The sequence below is a fragment of the Bufo gargarizans genome, chromosome 2 (assembly GCF_014858855.1).
Source record: "Bufo gargarizans isolate SCDJY-AF-19 chromosome 2, ASM1485885v1, whole genome shotgun sequence".
In the NCBI taxonomy this organism is placed as follows: domain Eukaryota; kingdom Metazoa; phylum Chordata; class Amphibia; order Anura; family Bufonidae; genus Bufo; species Bufo gargarizans.
In genome coordinates, this window is record NC_058081.1 from 203,192,141 (window position 1) to 203,217,525 (window position 25,385).

A 25,385-nucleotide genomic window follows, 5' to 3' on the forward strand; every position below is an offset into this window, starting at 1 on the left:
GTGACCCCATCTAAGAAACTACACCCCTCAAGGTATTCAAAACTGATTTTTAAAACTTTGTTAACCCTTTAGGTGTTGCACAAGATATAATGGAAAATAGAGATACAATTTCAAAATTTCACTTTTTTGGCAGATTTTCCATTTTAATATATTTTTTCAAGTAACAAAGCAAGGGTTAACAGCCAAACAAAACTCATTATTTATGGCCCTGATTCTGTAGTTTACAGAAACACCCCATATGTGGTCGTAAACTGCTGTACGGGCACACGGCAGGGCGCAGAAGGAAAGGAATGCCATACGGTTTTTGGAAGGCAGATTTTGCTGGACTGTTTTTTTTACACCATGTCCCATTTGAAGCCCCCCCTGATGCACCCCTAGAGTAGAAACTCCAAAAAAGTTACCCCATTTTAGAAACTACGGGATAAGGTGGCAGTTTTCTTGGTACTAGTTTAGGGTACATACGATTTTTGGTTGCTCTATATTATACTTTTTGTGCGGCAAGGTAACAAGAAATAGCTTTTTTGGCACCGTTTTTTTTTTTTGTTATTTACAACATTCATCTGAAAGGTTAGATCATGTGGTAATTTTATAGAGCAGGTTGTCACGGACGCGGCGATACCTAATATGTATACTTTTTTTTTATTTATGTAAGTTTTACACAATGATTTCATTGTTAAAACAAAAAAAGTTTTAGTTTCTCCATAGTCTAAGAGCCATAGTTTTTTCAGTTTTTGGGCGATTATCTTATGTAGGGTCTCATTTTTTGCGGGATGAGATGGCTGTTTTATTGGCACTATTTTGGGGTGCATATGACTTTTTGATCGCTTGCTATTGCACTTTTTGTGACGTAAGATGACAAAAAATTGCTTTTTTTAAACCGTTTTTATTTTTATTTTTTTACGGTGGTCACGTGAGGGGTTAACTCATGGGATATTTTTATAGAGCCGGTCGATACGGACACGGCGATACCTAATATGTATACTTTTTTTTATTTATGTAAGTTTTACACAATGATTTAATTTTTGAAACAAAAAAAATGATGTTTTAGTGTTTCCATAGTCTAAGAGCCATAGTTTTTTCAGTTTTTGGGCGATAATCTTGGGTAGGGTCTCATTTTTTGCGGGATGAGATGCCGGTTTGATTGGCACTATTTTGGCGTACATGCAACTTTTTTGATCACTTTTATTACCTTTTTTGGGAAGTAAGGTGGGCAAAATTTAAATTTTCTCATAGTTTGTATTTTTTTATTTTTATGGCGTTCACCGTGCGGGGAAAGTAACATGACCGTTTTATAGATCAGGTCGTTACGGACGCGGCGATACCAAACATGTGTAGGGAATTTTATTTTTTTCATTTTTAATTAGTGATAAATGTGTTTTTTGATTTTCAAATTTTTTTCACTTTTTCTTACTTTTTTTTTGACCCAGACCCACTTGGTTCTTGAAGATCCAGTGGGTCTGGTGTCTGCATAATACAGTACAGAACCTATATAGGGTTCTGCACTGTATTTTACTTACACTGAATAGATCTATGCTTTCCGTTTGCCACAACTTCGCAGACGGGGAAGGGTAAGGACTGGGGCTTCGGGGGGCTGTCTGGGGGCTCTCTCCCTCTCCCATCGGGGGGCTGCAAAGGCACAGCAGCCCCCCGATGGGAGAGGGAGGGAGCCGCATCTTACTGTTAACTCTTTCCATACAGTGGTCCGTACGGACCGCTGTATGGAAAGGGTTAAACGGCTGACATCCATTCACAGATGTCAGCCGTTTATACCAGGGTGCCAGCAATGTGCCAACGATTATTCGGCGGGAGGCACCGCCCACACCGCCCGCAACACCCCCCCCTGCACCTCCCACCAGGCTAAAATCATGCAGGGGTGCAGGGGGGGTGATCACTATAGATTTGTGCCACACTAAAGTTTCTGATCGCCGCGGTCAGGGACCGCGGCGATCAGAAACAGCAGAAATAGCAACAAACCGCAGGTCTGAATTGACCTGCGGTTTGCTGCGATCGCCGATACGGGGGGGTCATATGACCCCCCCAGGCGTTGTGACAGGATGCCGGCTGAATGATTTCAGCCGGCATCCTGTGCGGATTAACCCCTGGGGCGCCACAATCTCAATTTAAACTCATGACGTACCGGTACGTCATGGGTCCTTAAGGACTCGGGAAACATGCCGTACCGGTACGTCATGGGTCCCTAAGGGGTTAAACACCAGCGTTTTACACCAGTTCTTGATATCCCCTGCACTGCCAAAGCATGCAAGCTTGATCTAATCCAGCCCTTTAATGGAATAGATTTCAATTGTCATTCACGCCAAAAAAAAAAAGATAAATGTAAATGAATTTACCAAGGCTGATAGCCACACCTCTGCCATCCCAGCATAAAAATGCTAAATTAAGCTACATTTGCATTTAAAAAAAATTGGAAAACAGGGCCATGTGACTTTTACACCAAAAACATGCATAGGGAGTCATAGTAAATTACCCCCTATAAGTTCTAAATACCTCAAGAAGTAACAAAATGGCTACATAGGAAAAGTGACCCACCCCACTTCATTCTTTGACATGGCTTCCTGCTCCGCTGCGGATGGCTGAAGTTGCACCTCGCAGACTGTTCAGCCAATAGCTGCAGAGCAGGAAGTGTGTGAGGTTGATCTTCAGCCAATAGCTACAGATCATGAAGTCTGTTAGTTGCATCCTTAGCCAATAGCTGCAAAGCAGGAAGTCTGTAAGGTGCATCGTCAGCCAATAGGTGCAGAGCAGGAAGTCTGTGATGTGCTTCTTCAGCCAATAGCTGCAAAGCAGGAAGTCTGTAAGGTGGATCTTCAGCCAATAGCTGCAGAGCAGGAAGTCTGTGATGTGCTTCTTCAGCCAATAGCTGCAAAGCAGGAAGTCTGTAAGGTGAATCTTCAGCCAATAGCTGCAGAGCAGGAAGTCTGTGAGTAGGGTTGAGTGAAGCACACTTCGGATCATAGATATGAAGTCGCTTCAGTCAAAAGTTTGTTTGACTGCTGTATGGAGAGCCGTCTCCATACAGCATTCAAATGTATGGGCTCCGCTGAGGTGAAATTCATAATCTCACAATAACTTGGGACTTCGATTTTATAACTTGAAAACAATTTTAAAACTTGGATCTGAAGTAGGCTTCGGTACCTACAGGTACCCGAGTACCGAAACTGACTTCGGATCCCAGTTTTAACATTTTCAAGTTGAATAATCGAATGCTGAAATTATTCCAAGAAGTCTCGAGCGACTTCAGAGATAACGAATTTCATTTGAATGCTGTACAGAGATGAATCTCCATACAGCATTTAAACGAAGTTTTGACCAAAGCGACTTCAGATATATGATCCAAAGAGTGCTTTGCTCAACCCAGTCTGTGAGGTGCATCTTCAGCTAACAGCTGCAGAACAGGAGGCAGCTGCATCTTTAGCCAATAGCTGCGGAGCAGGAAGTATGTGAGGTGTAACTTCAGCCAATAGCTGCAGAGGAGGAAGTATGTGAGGTGTAACTTCAGCCAATAGCTGCGGAGCAGGAAGTCTGTGAGGTGTAACTTCAGCCAATAGCAGCGGAGCAGGAAGTATGTGAGGTGTAACTTCAGCCAATAGCAGCGGAGCAGGAAGTCTGAGGTGTAACTTCAGCCAATAGCTGCGGAGCAGGAAGTCTGTGAGGTGTAACTTCAGCCAATAGCAGCGGAGCAGGAAGTCTGAGGTGTAACTTCAGCCAATAGTTGGGGAGCAGGAAGTCGGTGAGGTGTAACTTTAGCCAATAGCGTAGCAATGAGTGTGGCTTAAATTTAAGAGACCAGAGTAAAGGAATTAATAGAAGAGGGATGTTACATGACCCTAGGACAGTTTTACAGTTTCTAAAAATTTGCCCCAAGTTTCACCTTAAGGATATATAATAACTTATGTGGAATTATTGTAACAGCTTAACTTTTTAAAATAGTTTTGTTTCAAAAATTTACAAAGATTTGTTGTATTCTGTTGATCAGCCAATTAGGTAAAACATATAACTCACCAGCAAAAAATGCCTTGCTTGGCTTTAAAGAGGAGCTGTATCCTCTCCTGACATGTCTGTTATAGTAACTATTTGCATTCCCAATAATGATTCTGGAGCATCTATTCTTATGAATCTATGTTGTACCATTCCTTCCATGTCAAGAGATGCTCAATGTCATGTTTTGAAATACAGTAATAAAGGACACATAATTACTATTTGATGTTTTACTAAACATTACAGGAAATACTTTGGTTTAAAGCATTATCGACACCTATACATATGTTCAAAGGAATTATGTTACCAATATAGTTCTATGTAGAATGTGTTAGGCTGAGTACATATCATCGTTATGCTTTCCGTTGTTCCGATCCATCAGGATAAGGCTACTTTCACACTATCGTTTTAGTTTTCAGGTATTGAGATCCGTCATAGGGTCTCAATACTGGAAATAAAACGCTTCAGTTTTGTCCCCATTCATTGTTAATGGGGACAAAACTGAATGCTCCAAAATGAATTTCGTTCCGTTTAGTTGTGTTCCCATACCAGAGAGCAAAACTGCAAGATGTTGTAGTTTGCTTTCTGTCCTCCAATAGAAAACGGATCTGTTCTCTGCCACAATAGAAAACGGATCTGTCCTGACTTTTAATGGAGTTCATGACGGATCCGTCTTGGCAATGTTACAGATAATACAACCGGATCAGTTCATAACAGATGCAGATAGTTGTATTATCAGTAACAGAAGCGTTTTTGCTGAACCCTGCCGGATCCAGTAAAATGCTAGTGTGAAAGTAGCCTAAGAGAGAGAGAGAGAGAGAGAGAGAGAGAAAAAAAAAACAGGATCCTGTAAAAAAAAAAAAATTATAATAATAATGTTGCATCAGTTTGAGTCTGAGATCCGTTTTTTAAAGATGAGAAAGAAGTCCTGCATGCAGTACTTTTTTTCTGTCTAAAAAAACGGATCTCAGATGGAAATGGCTCAAACGGATGACAACTAATGCAACAGAATCCTGTAAAAAAAAACTGATACTATGCAATCTTATGCATAAGGGCTCATGCACACGGCCATTATTTGGCCGTGCCTGTATTGCGGCCCGCAATAGGTCTGGGAATGAGTCCACAACCTGGAAGGTCGGTGCGGAACAGAGGCACGGAACCCCACGGAAGCACTAAGGAGTGCCTCAGTGGGGTTTCTGTCCATGCCTCCGCACCATAGAACAATAGAACAGTTCTATTTTTTGTGGTGCAGACAGATCACTGACCCATTCAAGTTGGACAATAATAGGACACGTTCTATTTTTTTGCAGTAATGGACATGCGGACAAACTGAAACAGAATGCACACGGAGTAACTTCTGTTTTTCTTGCAGACCCATAGAAATTAATGGTTCCACATACAGTCCGCAAAAAAAACTAAACGGACACGGAAAGAAAATAAGTTCGTGTGCATGAGCCCTAGGGCTGATGTTTTTCTACGCCAGTGTTACTAAGAAGCTCAGTGGAGCACACCTAATCTATTAAGAGGCGTACACCTACATAAAGCAGTCCATGCAACTAAATGCAAAACAATGCCAGCTATGAGCCCTGCCAATTGTGTTCTGCTAACAAGGTAATGTCACTGAGATCAGAAATTCTCTCTCCTACTCACACCAGAACCATACAAGTCACTATAAGGCTCCATTCAGACGTCCGCACTTTGGGTCCAGATCCTTTCCGAAATTATGCGGGACGGGTGCGGACCCATTCATTTTCAATGGGGACGGAAAAGATGTGGACAGTACACAGTGGGCTGTCTGCATCCGCATTTCTGTTCCGAACTTCTTGTCCGAAGCTCCACAAAAAAATAGTACATGTCCTATTCTTGTCCGCAGATGCAGACAAGAATAGGCATTTATATTAGGGTGCTGACCCCAACCCGGTGTTTTGCGGTTCCACAAAACACTGGGGACTTGTGAATGGACCCTAAGGGCTCTTTCACACTTGCGTTGTTCTTTTCCGGCATAGAGTTCCGTCGTCGGGGCTCTATGCCGGAAGAATCCTGATCAGGATTATCCCCATGCATTCTGAATGGAGAGAAATCCGTTCAGGATGCATCAGGATGTCTTCAGTTCAGGACCGGAACGTTTTTTGGCCGGAGAAAATACCGCAGCATGCTGCGCTTTTTGCTCCGGTCAAAAATCCTGAACACTTGCCGCAAGGCCGGATCCGGAATTAATGCCCATTGAAAGGCATTAATCCGGATCCGGCCTTAAGCTAAACGTCGTTTCGGCGCATTACTGGATCCGACGTTTAGCTTTTTCTGAATGGTTACCATGGCTGCCGGGACGCTAAAGTCCTGTTTGCCATGGTAAAGTGTAGTGGGGAGCGGGGGAGCAGTATACTTACCGTCCGTGCGGCTCCCGGGCGCTTCAGAGTGACGTCAGGGCGCCCCACGCGCATGGATGACGTGATCGCATAATTCACGTTATCCATGTGCATGGGGCGCTCTGACGTCATGCTGAAGCGCCCCGGGAGCCGCACGGGTGGTAAGTATACTGCTCCCCCGCTCCCCACTACTACTATGGCAACCAGGACTTTAATAGCGTCCTGGCTGCCATAGTAACACTGAACGCATTTTTAAGACTGATCCGTCTTCAAATGCTTTCAGTTCACTTGCGTTTTTCCGGATCTGGCGTGTAATTCCGGCAAATGCAGTACACGACGGATCCGGACAACGCAAGTGTGAAAGAGCCCTTAGGCTGGTTTCACACGAGCGAATTCAATGTGTTGATCTTGTAGAGTGTCTGCGAGAGCTCCTGTCCTGACCTATGTAGCACTGATAGGATCGCATAGCATTATATTGATTTATGATGATATGTAGAGATGGCCTTGCTGTTCGCCCGGTGGTCGTTTCACGGCAAACTTTGCGTGTTCGCGATTCGCCAAACATGCGAACATATGGAGATATTCGCGTCCGCCATATTCTTTCACATTGTGAAGAACTTTGACCCATGACACATCTATCAGGTGGTACAGGACAGCCGATTGAGACATTTCAGCACATGGACATACCCCCTACCTTATAAATAAACCTGATCTGGCCACCATTTTACATTCAGTGTTTTGCCAGTGTAGGGAGAGGTTGCTGTGTGGAGCAGGGACAGACTGTTAGGGACACCAAACGCTAGCTAATAGGGCCACAAGTCCTTTTAAGGACTGGTATAGGTGTGCTATCGATAGGTGTGATACACAGAGGGGTGCGATATACTTATAATATACTTTTATAATGAATCAAAAACACATAGATCTATATAGTGATCATCTGTTTTGCATTCTGGGTAAATATGATCTCATAGGATCATTACCATATGAGCACACCCATCCGATGTGATTGGAAAACCCTAATCTGGAAGGGCGTGATCATTTGATAAGTTTTTGGATAAGGAAGCACACATGAGAGAAAAGAAAAAAGGAAAGAAAAGAAAGAAAGAAAGAGGGTTCTATCAAGATAAGAGCCATGGTGAGATGCGCTATGATGGACCACCCAGCTTTCCTAGGAGCAGAAGTCAGATTCCTACTAGGACTTGGTAAGAGACACAAAGAATGATATTTCATTTTATTAAGACTAATTGGTTAGTGTGGGTGAAATTATACCATCTAGATTGGCGAATAAATAAATGAATTGATCATGTCCATATTGAGATGTAGTCTTAGGATATTGTGAGGTTTCATTCTACCTGCAGAAGAATCAAGACTCATAATGTATCACAGCATTAAATGATTGCATATATATTGTATATTGATAGTAATATTCTTCGCCAAGATAAGTGATGGATTCCCACAGGAAAGACTTGTTTCAAGTCCTTCCCATTTAAGATATGGTCTAGGAAAGATCCTAGATCCCTGTTATTTGTCTTAATAGTCTTACCAAAGTCATATGTGTGAAAATAGTCCAGGATGGGGCGGAAGGATACAGTTATCTCTTCTAAGTTATATCCTTGGATGGATTTGCCCATTCTGGAAGTCATGTGATGTGTAGTTGGTTAGAGGGGGGTGGAATGTATTTAGCATTCCATATTAAGGTCTATGATTAGACATGCCCATCCTGATATCATGAGGTTTTCTCTGAACCGAAGTAATGTATATAACGTATGTTCCTATTTAGATATCCTAACCTAATAATAGCTTGGTTATAATGTGACAAGTTATTTCCACTGTATTGTGTGTAAAGCTTGTAATGCTTTATATCAACGCTGAATATGTTCATTGCATGTATCATTGTGTTTATTTCCTTATTTATGTTTATAATCTTGTAACCAATAAATGTGCATATTTTTATAATACCCGTGTATTATTGTATATTGCAGAACTACAGTTTTATCATTAACGTAATTTCAAAAAGAGCTTATTATCTGAGGAAATAGTCGGACTCAGATGTGAATTGTATCGATTAGGTTGTCTACAATTCACCAGGTGATGATTTTAAGAATTTATGACAAATGTTATAAATTTTATTTTTTTCATGGTTAATCATTTTAATTTAATTATTACCGCCCGACATAACTGAAGTGTTATGAACTAGGCCTTATGTGGTTTTTGTTGTGGATTTTCTGTTTATGTTAAAAACCTTATTGAAGTCTATTGTAAAAAACACAAAAAAAAGTTTTAAAATCCTCACGGCAGGTCAATTTCCATGTGTAAAAAATATACAAAGTGTACATGAGATTTGCCACATCTTATTCATTTTGCTGGCACTGTATTATGCTGTGGGTTTTCTGCAAGAAAATCCCTGTGGAAAAACCATGCGTAATCCACACTGTGTTCAGGTATCCTAATGCAGTAACCTCAGTCATTTATGTAAGTTTCCAACCCAATTGACCACCAATGAGTAATAAAATGAATGTCATACAAAACTTGAAAAACACATTAAGGCCGCCTGCACATGTGCAGTCAGTGCTGACTGCTTAGGCTTCAGTTCTAGGCTAGCCAGGGCCCAGGGTCAGGAGGTGGCGGTAGCGCTCACAGGTAAATGGTCCAGTAGTCACAGTGTTCCTGCTTCCTCATTGGTAGCGTGGATGGTGTCCGTCAATGCTGGAGTGTGTGACGGAGCTGTCTGGTGGAGAAGCAATTGCTGTTCACTGCTGCTCACCAATGAGCTTCACAATAAGCTCCGCAGTTAGTGTGACCACTTTCATAACCCCCAAAAGGAGGACATCATACACAGGACCCAGCATGTCCAGGATGTTATTAGGTGATATCAGTGGACATTACAGGGAGAAGGTATGAGATGAAAGAACTACAACTCCCAACATATCTCTGGCTCTCACAATGAATTCATCGCTTCTCCACTTTCCTCTCCTCCATACAAAGTTCCTCTGGTCAGACATGTCTTCTCCAGGAGTTAACAGCTGATGGATTGGGGGGGAGGGGGGTAGAGAAACTGGACCACACCTGATTACGGAGACAGCTTCCATTTGAAAATAATTATCTTTATGAAAAAACTCCTTTAAGTAATTGGCGCTACTATGTATAATATTAAAAATGTTGAATTACTTTCCAAAGTACATGTCGCCTTCCATGCATCCATTAACTGATCTTTTCCTCATTTATCTCTGCATTAAGTTGCCTCCAATGTGTTGATTCTGCAGCTCTGCGCTTTAATCGGGTGACACCATGAGCTCTTATCTCCTGTACAATGGATCGCAGTTGGAATAGAACAGTAGGTGACAACTGGGGGGAATTTGGTGGTTGCTATAAAAGAAAGACAAACACAATTCAGACATATATGAAATGTATAAGAACTACAGCAAAATACATTAGTACAAAAATTACAGCTGTGGTGAGAATGAGTTCCCACTAGAAACTGGGCCAGAAATCCTATATAAACAGTGCCAGAAGCAAGTCTAGCCAAAAATCATGTAATCAGATCCTGGAAGTACTGCAGCATCAGAATCTTGACACAATCCCACCATGCCATTCAGGAAGCTACACTAGCTTAAAGGGCACTGAACACAAACCGAAAACATTGCAGTAACACACATGTGACTAATGCACACCGGTGGACGATGAAAATTACCAATAAAAAAACATAATTGCATTGAACTGAAAGTGCTATCCTTTTACTGTATGAAGTTCTTGAAGTCTAACCCTATGGCAGAAAGGTTCATTAGGACGTGCACCAATCTCCTGTACCTAGACAGTGCCACTGCACTTCTATTTGACCCATTCACTTCAGCTCTGCAGTAACCAGCTATTGCAGGCCTGTTGATCAGCCTGATGATAGGCCATTAATAGTAAATTCCCAGACACCACTTTTAAGATAAGTATGGGTTGATAAACGTGAACCACTAAGTGGAATACATTTAATGTACTGTTAGATGAAACTCTTAAAACATTTTAAACTTACTTTTGTTAGCGCTTTGACAAGTCTCAATAAAACCAGCTCTTCCAAATCAATTGGTAGTGAGGGCAGTTTGCTAACACACTGCAGAAGACAGCAGAGCGTCTCCCCTTGACACTGTAAAATACAATCAAGTTATAAAATATTATAAAGTTCTATGGGGGAAAAAAATGAAAATATTGAAAAAACATGTTAATATGAATAAATTCATAAAAGCCTTTAATAATTTATGATGGATCATTTTTGTCTAGGGGGTAATCAATCCAAAAACTAAAATGGCCACTGTCACATTCCTTTACATTGAATCCGTCCTAATGACAGCAGGATGGCCTGAGTTAGAATACAATGCAGAGCAGAGAACAGGAGTGTATGGAAGCTCCTTCTCTGCTTTATCAGCCCCTGTAAAACACTATATTATCTCTCTGCCTGCCACAGAGCTCACACTGGGAAGTATTTGTAATGACACACCTCCCCCACAGCAGTGTGTGTCTGGTCCATCAGTCCAGTGAGTACCGGTGAGGTGAGCTCCGTGGCAGGCACAGATGACAACTGTGATCTGTAGATAATATACTGTTTTACAGGACTGATAAAGCAGAGAAGGAGCTTCCATACACTCCTGTTCTCTGCTCTGCATTGTATTCTAACTCATTAGGACGGATGCAATGTAAAGGAATGTGACAGTGGCCATTTTAATTGCTCTACTGAATGCCCCTTAGAAAAAAAATGAGGCATTATAAATTAAAAGCATTTAGGAATTTAATCATATTAATGTTTTTTCAATCATTTTAGGGGAAAGGTCGTTTCCCGGAAAACCCCTTTAACTTTAAAAACTATTAGAACAGAGTGTCAACTACGTATAACCAGTATGGTCACAAGCTCTCCTGGACCCAACCCCAGTGACAGTCCTGGATTTTTTACACCAGAAGGCAACATATCTGACCTAATAGAAGTGATCATATGCAATGCAGAGCAGGTGTAAAACATCTAAAGACTTTATTGTTCCAGCAAAATAATGTCAACGTTTAACCTGCATATGGGTCTTTATCAAGGGCTATGGAATTTTTGAATGTGCTGCAGCCTTTGTTTTTTTACATTTGGTATTAGTAGACAACAGTCATCAATTGCTTCAGCCAATAATTCTCCACTGCAGAACCCTGAGGGTAGAGAAAGGCAGTGTAAGTGCCTCAAATTTGCTGCTTAAAGTGGTTGTCCAGTCCTAGAAAACAGAAACAGTGTCTCTCCTGTCCATTGGTTCCATGGGATATTGCTGCTCAAAACCATTTATTTCAATTTAACAGCTGCAATACCGTACACAACCCATGGACAAGGGTGGTGCTGCTTCTGGAAGAAAGGAGACATGTTTTTCTTGTCCTGGACAACCCCTTCAAATTTACAAAGTAGTTCAGGACCACTGAGGAGGCAACCACGTTCTTTTATAGCACCTATGTGGACTGGACAATTTTATGTAGGTCATTGTAGGCACCTCCAAACAATGTGAAAAAGGGTTCAGGAGCACTATATAATGGCTTCAATGCAAAAGCAAACAAGGACTACAAGCAGTGGCAGACTGGCCATAGACCCTACAGAAAATTTTCCCTGTGGGCTGATGCCCAGGGGGCTGCCTGAGCCCTCCTCATGTCTGCTGGCCAGGTACATAACAATCTGATCCTCTCAGCTTTAATTAATTTAGGAGCATCAGGTACCTATGTACCTGACCAGTGGCACTGTGTTATTTGGTTCTGCTGAGGCTGTATTTTGTGCTGCACTACAGTATTATAGGCCCTGCCTACTTGTGTTGGCCTGCCTTCGTTCAATTTGGATCTGCCTACGACATGAGGCCTGCTCTAAGTTCCCAGTCCGCCCCTGTCTACAAGTAGCAGCACACTGCTATGCACAAAGACACATGCAAACACTGGAAACATGAATAAATGTAAATTGCATTACTGCTATATTTATCTATGAAAATTAGAAACTGCCATTTAGCTTCTAATTTTCAGATTGCTTATATACTGTACTATATTATCTCTGATTACCATTCTTTACATCATTTAAAATTAGAACAGAACCCATGTACGAAACTCCCGGGACATTGAACAGAATATTCTACCTGTGTCCCTCCACACCCTAAAGCAGGGACGCTCAACCTGCGGCCCTCCAGCTGTTCCAAAACTGCAACTCCCAGCATGCTCTAATAGCTGTAGGCTGTCCAAGCATGCTGGGAGTTGTACAGTAGCTGGAGGGCCGCAGCCCGCAGGTTGGGCATCTCTGTCCTAGAGTAACACTAAAGGGGTACTATTCATCTTAGTCCAGCAGCAATCAGCTATTCACTAATATCAAAACCTGGTCTTACCCTGCTCAGTTTCTTCAGATTTTCTTTCCAATCCCCATCACAAAAGACATTCACATCAGCTTGACTCAGTACAGGTTCCTTGAAGGCAAACGCAGAATCAATAAAATAAAAAAGCAGGTATGTATTGTCATGTATGTAGTTCCAATTGCAGGAATATAATGTATGATGCAGCATTGAGTAAAAAGATAAAAATGACTATTCTACAGCTTGTGATTCAAAGATTTGCATCACTTGATGTGAGGAGATGGAGGGGTACTTAAATCCATATGTTGTGTGATGCAAATTGAATTTGGTAATTATTTCTATTTATGCAGAAAGGTTTTCATTTTCTGCCACATTACAAAGACATAGATGCCTCTTCAAGAAAGCCGTTTTCCTGGTCATCTAAACCAAAGATTGTATGGATGTCCAACCTTCAACACCATTTTTTTAAAATAGGTTCAAAATTCAGTGATAATCAACGTTATTCTATACCTTTATAATAATCTTTAATCTAGACTTCCAAATTCCCTGTTTCCACTCACAGCTATAGAATTATTAAAGGGATTTTCCAGAACTTATCTATGAATGACTTTAGCATAGGTAATCAATATCAGATTGACAACCAGCACCCTATCAATTGGCTGTTTTTACTAGTTGCTGTGCTGTAACCAGGAATTGTGCAATGTGTAGAAGCCATGCCTGGTTACTTTAGTGCTGCTCTCATTGAATTAGAGATGTGCTGCAGCAGCCGGGCATGGCCACTACTCAGCGTATGGAGCAGAGTAGTCCTGCTGCCTGGCTCTGAAATGGCAGCTAGTAAAACCAGCTGATCAGCAGGGTTGCTAGAAGTTGGACCTCACCTATCTGATATTGATGACCTGTCCTAGGGATAGGTCACCAATAGGTAAGTCCTGGAAAACTCATACACATTATCAAATTTCACCAATAGGGGTAGTTTATTGCCTCAGGATTTATACAGTGATATTTTAAGGCTGTGGACACCTTCAGGGGCATTTACAAGAATTGACCTGTAATGACTGTTTATGAGCAGTCAAGAGTTCAAAGAACAGGGCTACAGACTGAGCAGGCTGCTCTGCTGGATGATGCAGATACACTGTGGTACAAGAACGAACTGCTGGAAATTTTTCGTAAAAAACATAATTTATAGCTCAAAATGTGTAGAATGGTATAATAAGGTGAACATTCACTTGGAAAAGGAGATAGAAAATAAGAAATACAAATTAGTGGAAAGGAAAGATCTAGGTCTCATCGAGAAGAAAACCCACCGATAATTTTTGTAGCCAATCCCACATCAAAGTGCTAAGGATTTTGGGGTTGCTCTCTGAGGACAACTCTGCCCACGCTCCCTCTTCATTCACAAGGGTCTGCATGTTTAAATTGAGTAAAAAAAAAAAAATCATGAATGAATGCAATATCAGCAATGTATATTATTTGATATATTTATCTTCTTTAGAATTGTTAGGTTATGTTCACACCCTGATTGTGTTGTATGTTGGCTATATATATGCTTGGAAATCTCTCCATGTATAAGTAGAGTAGGTCCATAGCTTCCAATGGGCCTAATTATTTGTGAAAAGTTTCTTTTCAGAATACATTCAATCGGCAAGCATCAGTATGACTTTATTTTTTAAAGGATCCTGTAGTGTAGCCAGGGCTATACATTTGGCATACATGGTATGAGATTTTAATGGTACAGTATATACCCACAGAGCTTTGATCAGTGACTGCAGCCTAGCTGCATTGTAAAAATGAATCTAATATAGTGTACATTGTTCATGATATCTGACCATGTCCTAAAATGAACACCGTAATAGTGATCTGATGTGGAGCAAGGTTGATTAGCCTTCTGATTTGTCCCTTTTCCATGATTTATACTGCAGCTCCACTCATTCACTTAAAGAGCTTTGTTTAAGCAGAAGCTCAGTGATTTTTCAAGCATTAAATTATACATTGCATGCAACTAGCATTCAGCAGTAAAGGAAAATAAATATATTTAAGACTGTCTACATTGCATTTAAGCCTTCCATCCGAGCATTTCCTAACGTATGCCTTCCATTGGCAGACCCTAACATATACTGCTGTATTGGTATACAGTGGTATGTGTAGCTTTAGGATTCCCGTTGTAAAATAATGGCAGAATTTACTAACCTATTTCAGGTATGCAGACTCATACTGACTGTGCGTATGCCAAAAGCCACTTGCACCATACACCATATCATTGTGGCCCTATGGAGACTTTTGGCATATTCACTGGAAAGCCCCCTGGTGCACGTGCAGGACAAGGTTTTCAAATATAATGTGGACACACCCTAAGGGCTCTTTTACACAAGCGGATGCCGTGTGGGTTATCCACTGCGTGAAAGAGAGCCAAGCTTCGTTCCGGACAGCAGAGACACGGAGCAGTAACATGATTGATAATGCTCCGTGCCTCTCTGTGACGTTTTTACTACAAAATCACAGTGAGATAAAGTTGTCACCGTGATTTTGTAGTAAAAAGATCACAGAGAGGCACGGAGCATTATCAATCATGTTAATGCTCCATGTCTCTGCTGTCCGGAACGGGGCTTGGCACTCTTTCACGCAGCGGATTACCAGCACGGCATCCGCTCGTGTGAAACAGCCCTAACTCTACCCATGTCAAATGCAATCACAAATGCGTTTCTTCCATGCAGAAATGGACCTGCCGTGAGGATTTAGAAATCCGCAGCATGTCAATTATGTTTGCGGACCTTATGTGCGGTATTCACTCTTCTCAATGGAAGGGTGAAAGCTGAGACAAAAGCCGCGTCAAATCCTAACAAACAAACACAGTCATGCATTGCCGTTTTTGGTATGGTAATGCACAGAAATCTGCATGGAAATTCGTGCGGATCCTTTGCCCATTAACCTGAACCCGTGTGCATGTAACCCTAAAAGTATATAGATATCAATAAATAAGCACTCTGACCTGCAGATAATCCACTCTCTGCTTTACCATTAACTCTTGGATTTCCAGTTCAGCCATGGCTTCTGCAATGCACAAAGCATGGTGTGGAGTAATAGGCTGACATGGCTCTGCAACCTCGTCTCTCTGTTAACAGTCAGAAACAGTCGTCACATACATATACGGTAAATACGGAAAATATATATTATCTCTCAGTAAGCACAATTCTTTGGCGTATGTTTATGATGTGAATTTTACAGACCAAATTTTATATTACCTGAACTACACTGTGAATACAGAAAGAAAGGTGTGTTTGGTAATATCTGCCATTCATATCCTTAGCTACATAACAAATCTTAGGTTCCCTTTTTCTAGGATTTTAAATTCTGCTTAGGCCTCATGCCCACGACCGCATGTATTTTGCAGTCCGCAAAAAATACAGATGACGTCAGTGTGCAACTGTCCCCTGATAGAACAGTCCTACCCTTGTCCGTAATGCGGACAATAATAGGACATGTTTTTTTTTGCGTAACGGAAATATGGACATATGGAAACAGAATGCACACAGAGTAACTTCCGTTTTGTTTTGCAGACCCATTGAAATTGATGGCTCCGTATACGGTCCACAAAAAAAACGCAACGGGCAGGGAAAGAAAATACGTTCATGTACATTCCCATTCCATGTTTTTGGTGCTGTTTTTTTTTCATGCGTATTTTTTGTCTGGAAAACTCCTCTAAAAAGCCTCTCATTCATTTCAATGGTAGGCAGAACTTGCTTTGTTTCTATGCTGAAAAAATCAGCGTGGAAGAAAGTAGCAGCATGCCCCATCTTGGTCCATGCTGAGCCCCCCATTGAAATGAATGGAAAGCTGTACCAAAATAGCACAGAAAATCAGTGCAGATTCCTTGCTGATTTTTTCAGAGCATTTTGAAAATCTTTTGTGTGAACATACCCTAAGGGTGATCGGTGGCCTGTGCGCAATAGTATACTGGCACCCATCCTTATGGTTAACTAGACAGGACCCAAATAATACAGTCACACAATGTTCAAATAATTTTGCCCTAAGGTGCCAAAATATCATTGCAATATTTTTCTATAGTTTTTGGCACACAATGCAGGAATAGGGGTATACATTTGTCGCATGGAGTTGTGCAGAAATTCTTGTGTACTAATTCAAGTAGGCAATGCAGAGGTGCAATAATAAGAACAATATACACAGGATGGGGGACATTTCTCAAGACACAGGTTTTCTTAGCGGGTCATAATTCCTCCTATGCCACCGGAGGACGCACCAAAGTTATGCAGAGGCATACACCTCTCATAGATTTGGCACATCCTACAATCTAAGACAGCCTCCTAGCTGCTGGAGATTTCTGTATTTATTTCTGCCACAAAATTAAAGTAAATAAAGATAAATGTGCCAGGCCTGCTATGCCAACCCCTCCCTGCCCTCTCCACAACCCCTTTTCTCATCACCAAAGTGGAGTATGTAGCACAGTAAATGTCCCTGATTGGGGGGTCCACCTGTACCCCTGTGGGTCAGTCCGAGCCTGCATAGAGCAGAAGAAGCTAAGCAGATTGATATATACTGTCTATTTTTATGCATCGGACATGTCATGTGGACAGTGCTACTCAGTGACTGACAGCCTCCCCTGTAAGCTTAGTCATGCAGTTAGCTGTCAATCAAGGAATGTGGGCACTATGATTGGCAGTGTTATGTTGCACTCTCGTTGGCCATGCTATGAGCTTGTAACGTTCTGTCCTAAAAGCATGTCTAGTTCTGTAGCACTGTAACTGCTGCTATAACTAGTCATCGAGTGTGCGGACTAAGGAATATTCATGGAAGTTTTATTATAGGTTTTATTATTTTGAAGGACGTGTAAGGCTATATTTTTCAGAGAAAGGTATAAAGTGATTTATTCACAAATACAGTATATTTGTATAACTTACTACTGGGCCATTGGTTTCCACTTTGTTCTGTATAGTCTCAGGAGGTTTTGGCTCTGATACTTCATATCCTGACATTTTCACAAGATCAGGTTCACACTGCCCATTGTTCACCATATCCACCTGTGTAAATAATGAGTTCTGCATTATGCATGAAAGCAGGAGACAACCCCCCAGTTATACGTAGCCATTATACAGCACACATACAAGACTTTGAGGCCATACTGTGCCTCTACATGCCTCCAGTTTCAATTGTACGCCATATCATATAGATATTCTGGGGAGAAGACTCTTATTTAAGGTCCCCATACAATGACACACAAAGTGGCTATGGCTCCATATTGTAGAGAGAGAAGGCATTCTCTGCGCCGCCATACAGGTACTTGCACAAGGCCCTGCCATGTGCATAAGGTCTTACTTACTGGAACGTCACTAGTCAGCAGGAGATGCAGGATTCCTGTGTCACAGCTGATCTGACTTTGTAAGAGCCCTTGTCTCCTTTTTCCTTTTCTTTCCTGTTCGGTGTCTTCACTTTCACAGACCGGTGAGTGAACCTTCTTACACTGACGGTCATTTGCTGCTTTGGTAATGACTTGGCGTAGAAGTTTATGAGCAGTCTCTCTTTCCAATTCCACCCATGGGCCTCTTGCCCTCCTACCACCTGCCAGCTGGGCCAATCTGCGACATATCACTACCAAAGGCTTTGGAAGATGACGCAAACTCCTAGCTTCCTGTCCATGAAGAAGGTGACGTTGGCGGACCAGATACTGAGGCAAGGTGAAGGTGGGATAGCCAGGAGGTCCATTTGGAAAAACCGTCCATTGTGAACTTAGAAACATTGCAAAATCACAAACAAGAGAGACTTGGGATCCAGTCTGTATAGACCCAGGACGACGAAGACGCAAGAAACGAATAGCATCTGCAGCGCTAACACGGCATGCATAGATCAAGTAACATGCAACAAGCACCCCTGAAAGAAAGAGAGAAAAACTTTTGTAATTAAGGCATATCGTAAAACTCCAGCTACCAGGTGCCACAGAAAAGACCAATGGGCAATTTAACGATCAAAACTTTGGATACTAGATATTACTATATAATAGCTATTAACACTAGCATTGCTTTCTAGGCAAGCAGCACTGTTATAAGCTAAAGACATGCAACAGTGATGGCATTGTTTGATTTACGGTCTATAAGGCCCCACTCACACAATTGTATTTTTGCTCTGCATTTTTTCCGAATTGGATGCGAACCCATTCATTTCAATGGGGCCACATAAAAATGCAGATAGCAGATTGTGTGCTGTCCACATCCGTATGTCCATTCTGTGGCCCCGCAAAAAAGTCAGAGTATGTTTTATTCTTCATGGGTTTTGTCCAAAAATAAAACAGATGTCACACAGGCGTCAGCCATATTTTTTGCAGACCACAAAATACATAAGGTTATGTGAATGCAGTATGCACCCTAAGAAAAGTACCTCCTTGGCAATTATAATGATTAGTCATGTTTCTAAAGGACAGCTTAAAGTGGTTGTGTAGGTTCCACTGTAGATATTGATGACCTATCCTTAATATCAGATTCAATATCAGATTGGTGGGGGTACAACACCCACCAATCAGCTGTTGTCAGCAGTCGCCAAAAAAAAAAGCCAGAGGACAGAGCTGGAAGCACAGTCCATCCTCTGTGTAGTGGCCGCGCAGGGTAACTGAAGCTCAGCTCTATGCTGTTACTATTAGTAACTAATGGCATGTGGAAGTTTATCTAAAGGTGGATTTAACATTGAATCTACTTTGTGGATGTCATTCATCAAGACTAGCACTTCTATGCCGGTCTTGATATCCCTCTGTGCTGGTAGAGGATGCGCTTAATTTATGATGTGGGTGGAGTAAACTGGAGTAAATTATAGTAAATGTATCGCCCACATCACACCCCCTTTTTGGAAACTGGCAAGGACTGTTTACAACTTTTTTATCCTAGAAAACTTGCAAAGGGGTATGGTAAATGACCCCCTGTATTTAACTTTGCTTTAACATTATTAATAGATGTGGGTGTTGGAGGGAAGTGGGTGCATACCTCCGAACTTTTGGAAGATTTTATGGGAAAGAGACAGATATCCCTATTTGTGTAAATGTGCCATAGAGATTTTATACTATCCAAATGTTACAAAAGTTCTTATAATACCTTGGAGTTGGCATAGTTTGTGTCTAACACATGCCAAAAACTGTCTAAGGGTACAACCACATGGCGCAGTTGCAACGTGGCTGTGCTGTGGTCAGGTACCACTTGGCCATAGAAGCCTCTAATTAAACTAGTTTTGTTTAGTTGGTCTGCATTGTTAATGGTTGTGCGGCACCGGCAATGCCGAGAAGCTATTAACAATGTGAACCAACCAAGGAGCGCAGTCTCATTAGTTTAATTAGAGCCCACTGCGTCCCATACGCTGAGACAAGACAAAGCACAAAATAGGACTATACACAAAGTTGGTGCAGAAGTTGTCTAAACAAATCTTATGTCTAGCATGTTGTAAATGAAACATACATTTTATATATTTGAAGCAGCAAGAGGGTGCCACAAATTCTGGAGCAAATCAAGATGCTTTCCATGGGCAGTGACATTGATATCTGTATTTATTGTGTATTACATTTGTGGCTGCAGCAGAACAGAGCTCTGTCACACTGGGAGTGACTTTTCTTTTCAGAATAAAGTATGAGAGAATACATGTGGTTTTTGCACGTGGATTTTCATGGAAAAACTGCAGAGAACCAAAGAGAATTTGAAAAATCTCATGTACACTTAGCTTTTTTTTTCCGTGCAGAAATTGACCTGCCGTGCAGATTTTAAAATCCACAGCATATTAATTGTTTGTGCAGATTTCACCCTTTGCAGTGAAAAGGGTGTCCTCTGCTGCTGTCTATGGTCTTTGCCATAGACAGCAGTGGTGAACAGGAAGCGAGAAGGGAGATGGCACGTGCCCACTGCGCATGCCGTCTCCTCATACAGATGATCGGCGGGGGTGCCAGGTGTCGGACCCACACCGATCTCATATTGATGATCTATCCTGACGATAGGTCATCAATGGAAGAAGCCCAGACAACCCCTTTAATATTACTTTCTCTCTATAGATTCTGAGATTTCATAAATAATACCTGTGCGGCCTAGGCCTGCATGGCAGTGCACAGCTACTCTTCCCTCTCGTAGAGCAAATGCAATAACTTTCACTGCGTCCAGAACTCTTGGCACAGGGACCACACCAAAATCAGGAAGCCCAAAATTATAAAAGGATACTGTAAGAAACAGAGTGACATGTTGGAGAAAAATCATGCATGGAAAATGTCACTAGCAATGCCAATGACAAGAGTACACACAGTGTGATAAGAGGCAATGTAGTAATGACATAGAAGTTAGGGATATTCAGAAGCATGGGCAATGATTAACTCCAGATATAGGCCAAGTTTGGACTTTAACAAGAACCGGTCACCTCTCTTGACATAATATTTTCTTTGAACTCTAGATAATACAGAAGGCAATATTAAGTAATGGCACAGCTGTCATCATTGCGCAGTGGAAATATGTCACTTTGCAGGTAGATTACATGTATTGTTATTGCACAGGGTGGAAAGGGGTTTATAAACAAAGATATGGTTTACTCAACATGAAACAATTTATAAACGTAAAGTGAAACATACTATACAGATGCAATCCACCCCTTTCCTCCCCTGTACCTGTAAATAGAGCTTTGTGGCAGCAGCTAGTACTGTTATGGTGCAGTGATGGAGCATTGCTGTGCCTGCTCCATCACTTGCGGGTGCTAGCTGTATTATACAGCTGGCACCCTGCTCTCAATGGGAGAAAGTTGTATGTACAGCAAAATTGCACTTATCCCACAAAAAAACAAGCCCTCACACATCTCCATTGATAAAAAATAAAACGGAGGAACAAAAACAAATCATTTTCAAAAATAACATTTATAGTGTGCAAAAGAAGAAAAACATAAGAAAACTATATACCATATTTTTTACTCCATAAGATGCAGTTTTCCCCCCAAAAGCGAGGGGGGAAATGTCAGTGCGTCTTAAAATGCGAATACTAATGAGTGCTTCCATTATGGAAGCGCTCATTAGTACACATAGGACCGCGGAGCAGTGAATACAGTGCTCCCGGTGCTGGCTTTACTCGCCACTCCCTGGTCTTCTGTCTTTGCTGCTCTGTGTCCTGATTGCAGACAGCACCAGGACGTAGTGCTTGTAATCGCACACTATGACCTGACATTGTGTGACATTAGGTCACAGTGCAGTACTGTAAGAAGAGCGTGGTGGATCTCCTGAGTGGCGGCGCTATCCAGAGCAGGAGAGGTAAGTTCTTTTATTTATTTTATGCCTGATATGAGATCTGATGAAGATTGGGGGTCTGATCTGAGGTCTGATGAAGACTGGGGGTCTGGTGTTAATTAGGGGTCTGCTCTGTGGTCTGAGGAAAAATAGCTTTTTTTTAAATTATTTTCTTTCTGTAAAAACTAGGTGTGTCTTATGGTCAAGTGCATCTTATAGAGCAAAAAAAAAAAAAAAAGGTATTTTTGCTGTAATCATAGTGACCCACGGAATAAAGTTATCACTTCACTTATGTTTTTTTAAAGTGCATTAGAGGCACCACAAAGGGGGAGATTTAGCAAGACTGGAGTTCCAATATGCCGATTTTAATCCCCCTGTGCTGGAGTAAGATCAGGGGTGCATCACCAATGAGGCAAGATGAGGCACCAGGTAGGGGCGGGAGAGGGGCAGCGGAAGGGCCATGGGCAATGAGCGCTTTCATTATGGCAAAGGGGTTAGGTTAAGAAATTGGCATGGTGGGGCGCCATTTCTGTTTTCGCCAGCAGAAAGGCTAGGTGCACCCCGAGTAAGATGCGCCTAATTTATTATAAAGCAAATGCCTCTTAATAAATTACTTGCATTTCTGGTCCTTAGTGCACCAGAAACTGAAGTGTACGCCAGTCAGAGGCTGATGTAGGACTTGAGCTATAACCTATGCCTATGTACGTTAAAAGATGCTGAACAGTGGTGTATGATACAGAAGTGGTCTCACTGGTGCTTTTCAAATTCTTGGTCCTGTATTCCCTTTGCACTAAGAATGACATACAGTACATGTGCTCCTGTAATTACGGTACTTTGTCCAAAATGGGTGTCAGCACAAAGTCATGGGGAAACGGAACTGTATCTAGGGTAGGAAAACTCTTAATCATAGCAGTGACATTTGATGAGTCATTAAAATAATGGAAAAAAAAATCCTAAATCTACAAAAGAAAAATATGCACTATGCATATAAAACTATACTCAAAGACCAAGTTTTTTTTTAACATACTACAACTGAAGATGCACTCACTGCCAGAGTCCATAAAATCTTGCGGTCTGTACGAAAAACCACTCTGGGGATCAAGAGAATCTCCACAGTGCCCATGTTCCCAAGGAAGCTGTGCATTGATCAGAGACCGTATGCCATACCTTTAATTAAAAGAGATATTGTAATACAGTAATACTGTGGATGTCTAGATTTTGCTAGGTGCCACTGCCACATCTGAGCAGCTATTATGTAACATGTTGTCATTCTTTAGCAAACAGACCTTGGGCAACAAGCATAACTTATAAAATACGGCTATGAACAATGTACCGTATGTTGTAACAGGAACTTGTGAATGAGGTAGTTTTTATTTATTTCTAATGCAATACTGTATTACCAGTTATTACAATAGCCTTCTTTTGTATACAATGGTCTTACTTGAGGAACTGCACTGTGATATTGTAATCCTGAATTAGACGAGTTGATGGACGGCTTGTTGCTAGAATCTCATCTGTAATCCTAAAACAGGAATAACATAAATATAGGTATACAGATGTGCTTATACACACACATAAAAGACCAAGCCCATTTTTGTTTCATCCTTCTTACATTCCAAGAGCCATAACTTTTTCAATTTTCCGGTCCCATAGCCATATAAGAGATTATTTTATGCATGACAAGTTGTATTTTTTTAATGGTGTTATTTAATTAACCATGTTTTCTATTATAAAATGGGGAAAAAAATATGTAGGATGAAATTGAAAAAACTACAATTCCAACAAAGTTTTTTGTTTTTGATAGTACAGCTTTCAATGTGTGCTAAAAATGACATGACATCCTTATTCTACGGGTTAATACAATTACGGCAATACGAAATGTGTACAGTTTTTATTTTGTTTTAAAATCCTTTTCTTTACAGTGCCATTTTCTGACAGCTATAACTTTTCTTTAATATTTTTGTCTATAGAGCTGTATGAAAGCTTGTTTTTGTTGCAGGACGAACTGCAGTTTTTATTGGTACCATTTTTGGGGTATGACTTTTTGATTCCTGTTATTTAATTCTTTGGGTGGACAAGGTGACCAAAAAAAGCGAATTGTGTGTTTTTATTTATTTTTCCGTTACAACCTTTACTGCGCAGGAAAAATATCCTTTATAAAGTCCTTTATAAAATATTATTATTGGCAATGTTGGCCACGTATTCTGTAATATGTACTTTATTGTGTTTTATTATGTACATGATTAACATCCGCACCAAACCCCCGCTCCCACCCTGCCGGTCCGCAGAAAAAATGTCTTGTATGAAACTGGTACCTGGTGCAAAATAGGTTGGGGACCACTGCTGTAGACCATCTTCTGCTAGGTAATGTTTGACAGCCTTGAATATTATTTAGTTTAGTAAATGTTCACATTTCAAGAAGTAGAAGCTGCAAAACTTTGCTTCTATGTATATTACTATAGGTAAAGAAAGGAATGTAATATGCATCAAAGCAGAGCAGCTTGTTTAGTAGTCCTGAGCTTCACGGTGACTTACAGTCATGAACGTTTCAACCCTGACTTCATCTATAGTAGCATCACCATAGTCCTGTAGTCTTACCAGGGGCGTAGCTATAAGGGGTGCAGAGGTAGCAGTTGCTACCGGGCCCAGGAGCCTGACGGGGCCAAAGACCCTTATGCCACATAAGAAAACACCTGTATTATAGAAAATACATGCTGGGAGGGTTCTGTTATAGATTTTGCACTGGGGCCCAGAATGTTCAAGTTAGTCCTCTTGCTGGAGGGAAGGGGTTAGGTCAACAATTTGTCCTGGGAAGGGGGAAGGGTGTAGGAAGACTATGTGCTCCCCTGCCCCTGGCCACAAAGCACTGAGGGAAGGGGGGCCCAAGCTGAACTCTTGCACCAGGGCCCATAAGCCTTTAGCTACGCCCCTGTCTTACAGCACCACACATGCAAATTACAAATGCCAGTTCACCATGCCTTAATCGAAGAGTACATAAATGTTTTTAACACTACTACTTTTACATTTATTCTTTTGGAGTTTCTCACCATGATGAGTACAATCCTCGAATGGCTTGTTGTTCCACAGTCCAGTCCTCCGGACCTTCAAAGCGGCACTCACGACCTCCACATGTAAGTGAACATATGAAATGAGAAGGAACAACCCGCACAAGTCGCTCACGGGTCTGTGAATAAGATGGTCGGGGTTGTTCTCCTGCAGAATTCATGGCTTGAGCAGAGGATACTTACTGCAAGAACCACATAATATCAGTGACTGATCCTACCTTTCAGAGAACACTAAGGGTGCTCCACACGTTCAGTTTTTTTTTATGCCGTTTTGAAAGCCAAAACTAGGGGTAGATTCAAAAAGAAGAGAAGTAGTATGTGTCCTTTCTACTTTCTTTCTTTTATGATTCACACCTGATTTAGGCTTTCTAAATTGGCATCACAAAACCTGAAC

General features: G+C 41.4%; 1 protein-coding gene across 1 annotated transcript; it reads right to left on the reverse strand.

The window, feature by feature from the left end:
* Positions 1-9,563: 9,563 nt before the first annotated feature.
* Positions 9,564-25,152, reverse strand: LOC122925779 (protein tyrosine phosphatase domain-containing protein 1-like). Its single transcript, XM_044277125.1, has 11 exons — positions 24,974-25,152; positions 23,368-23,448; positions 22,975-23,093; positions 20,745-20,882; positions 18,024-18,571; positions 17,605-17,724; positions 15,678-15,800; positions 13,996-14,094; positions 12,728-12,805; positions 10,384-10,494; positions 9,564-9,728 (listed from the first exon to the last, which is right to left on the reverse strand). The coding sequence occupies exons 1-11, from the start codon at positions 25,150-25,152 to the stop codon at positions 9,564-9,566; spliced, it is 1,761 nt and encodes a 586-aa protein (XP_044133060.1).
* Between the last annotated feature and the right edge of the window lie 233 nt (positions 25,153-25,385).

Excerpts from the sequence above, each read along its gene's own strand:
- LOC122925779 (XM_044277125.1), bottom strand. The coding sequence starts at position 25,152 with ATGAATTCTGCAGGAGAACAACCCCGACCATCTTATTCACAGACCCGT. Across the intron at positions 23,094-23,367 it reads ATCACAGTGCAGTTCCTCAA|GTATGGCATACGGTCTCTGA; the intron begins GTAAGACCATTG and ends TTTTAATTAAAG. Across the intron at positions 14,095-15,677 it reads AGAGAGTGGATTATCTGCAG|ACCCTTGTGAATGAAGAGGG; the intron begins GTCAGAGTGCTT and ends TTAAACATGCAG.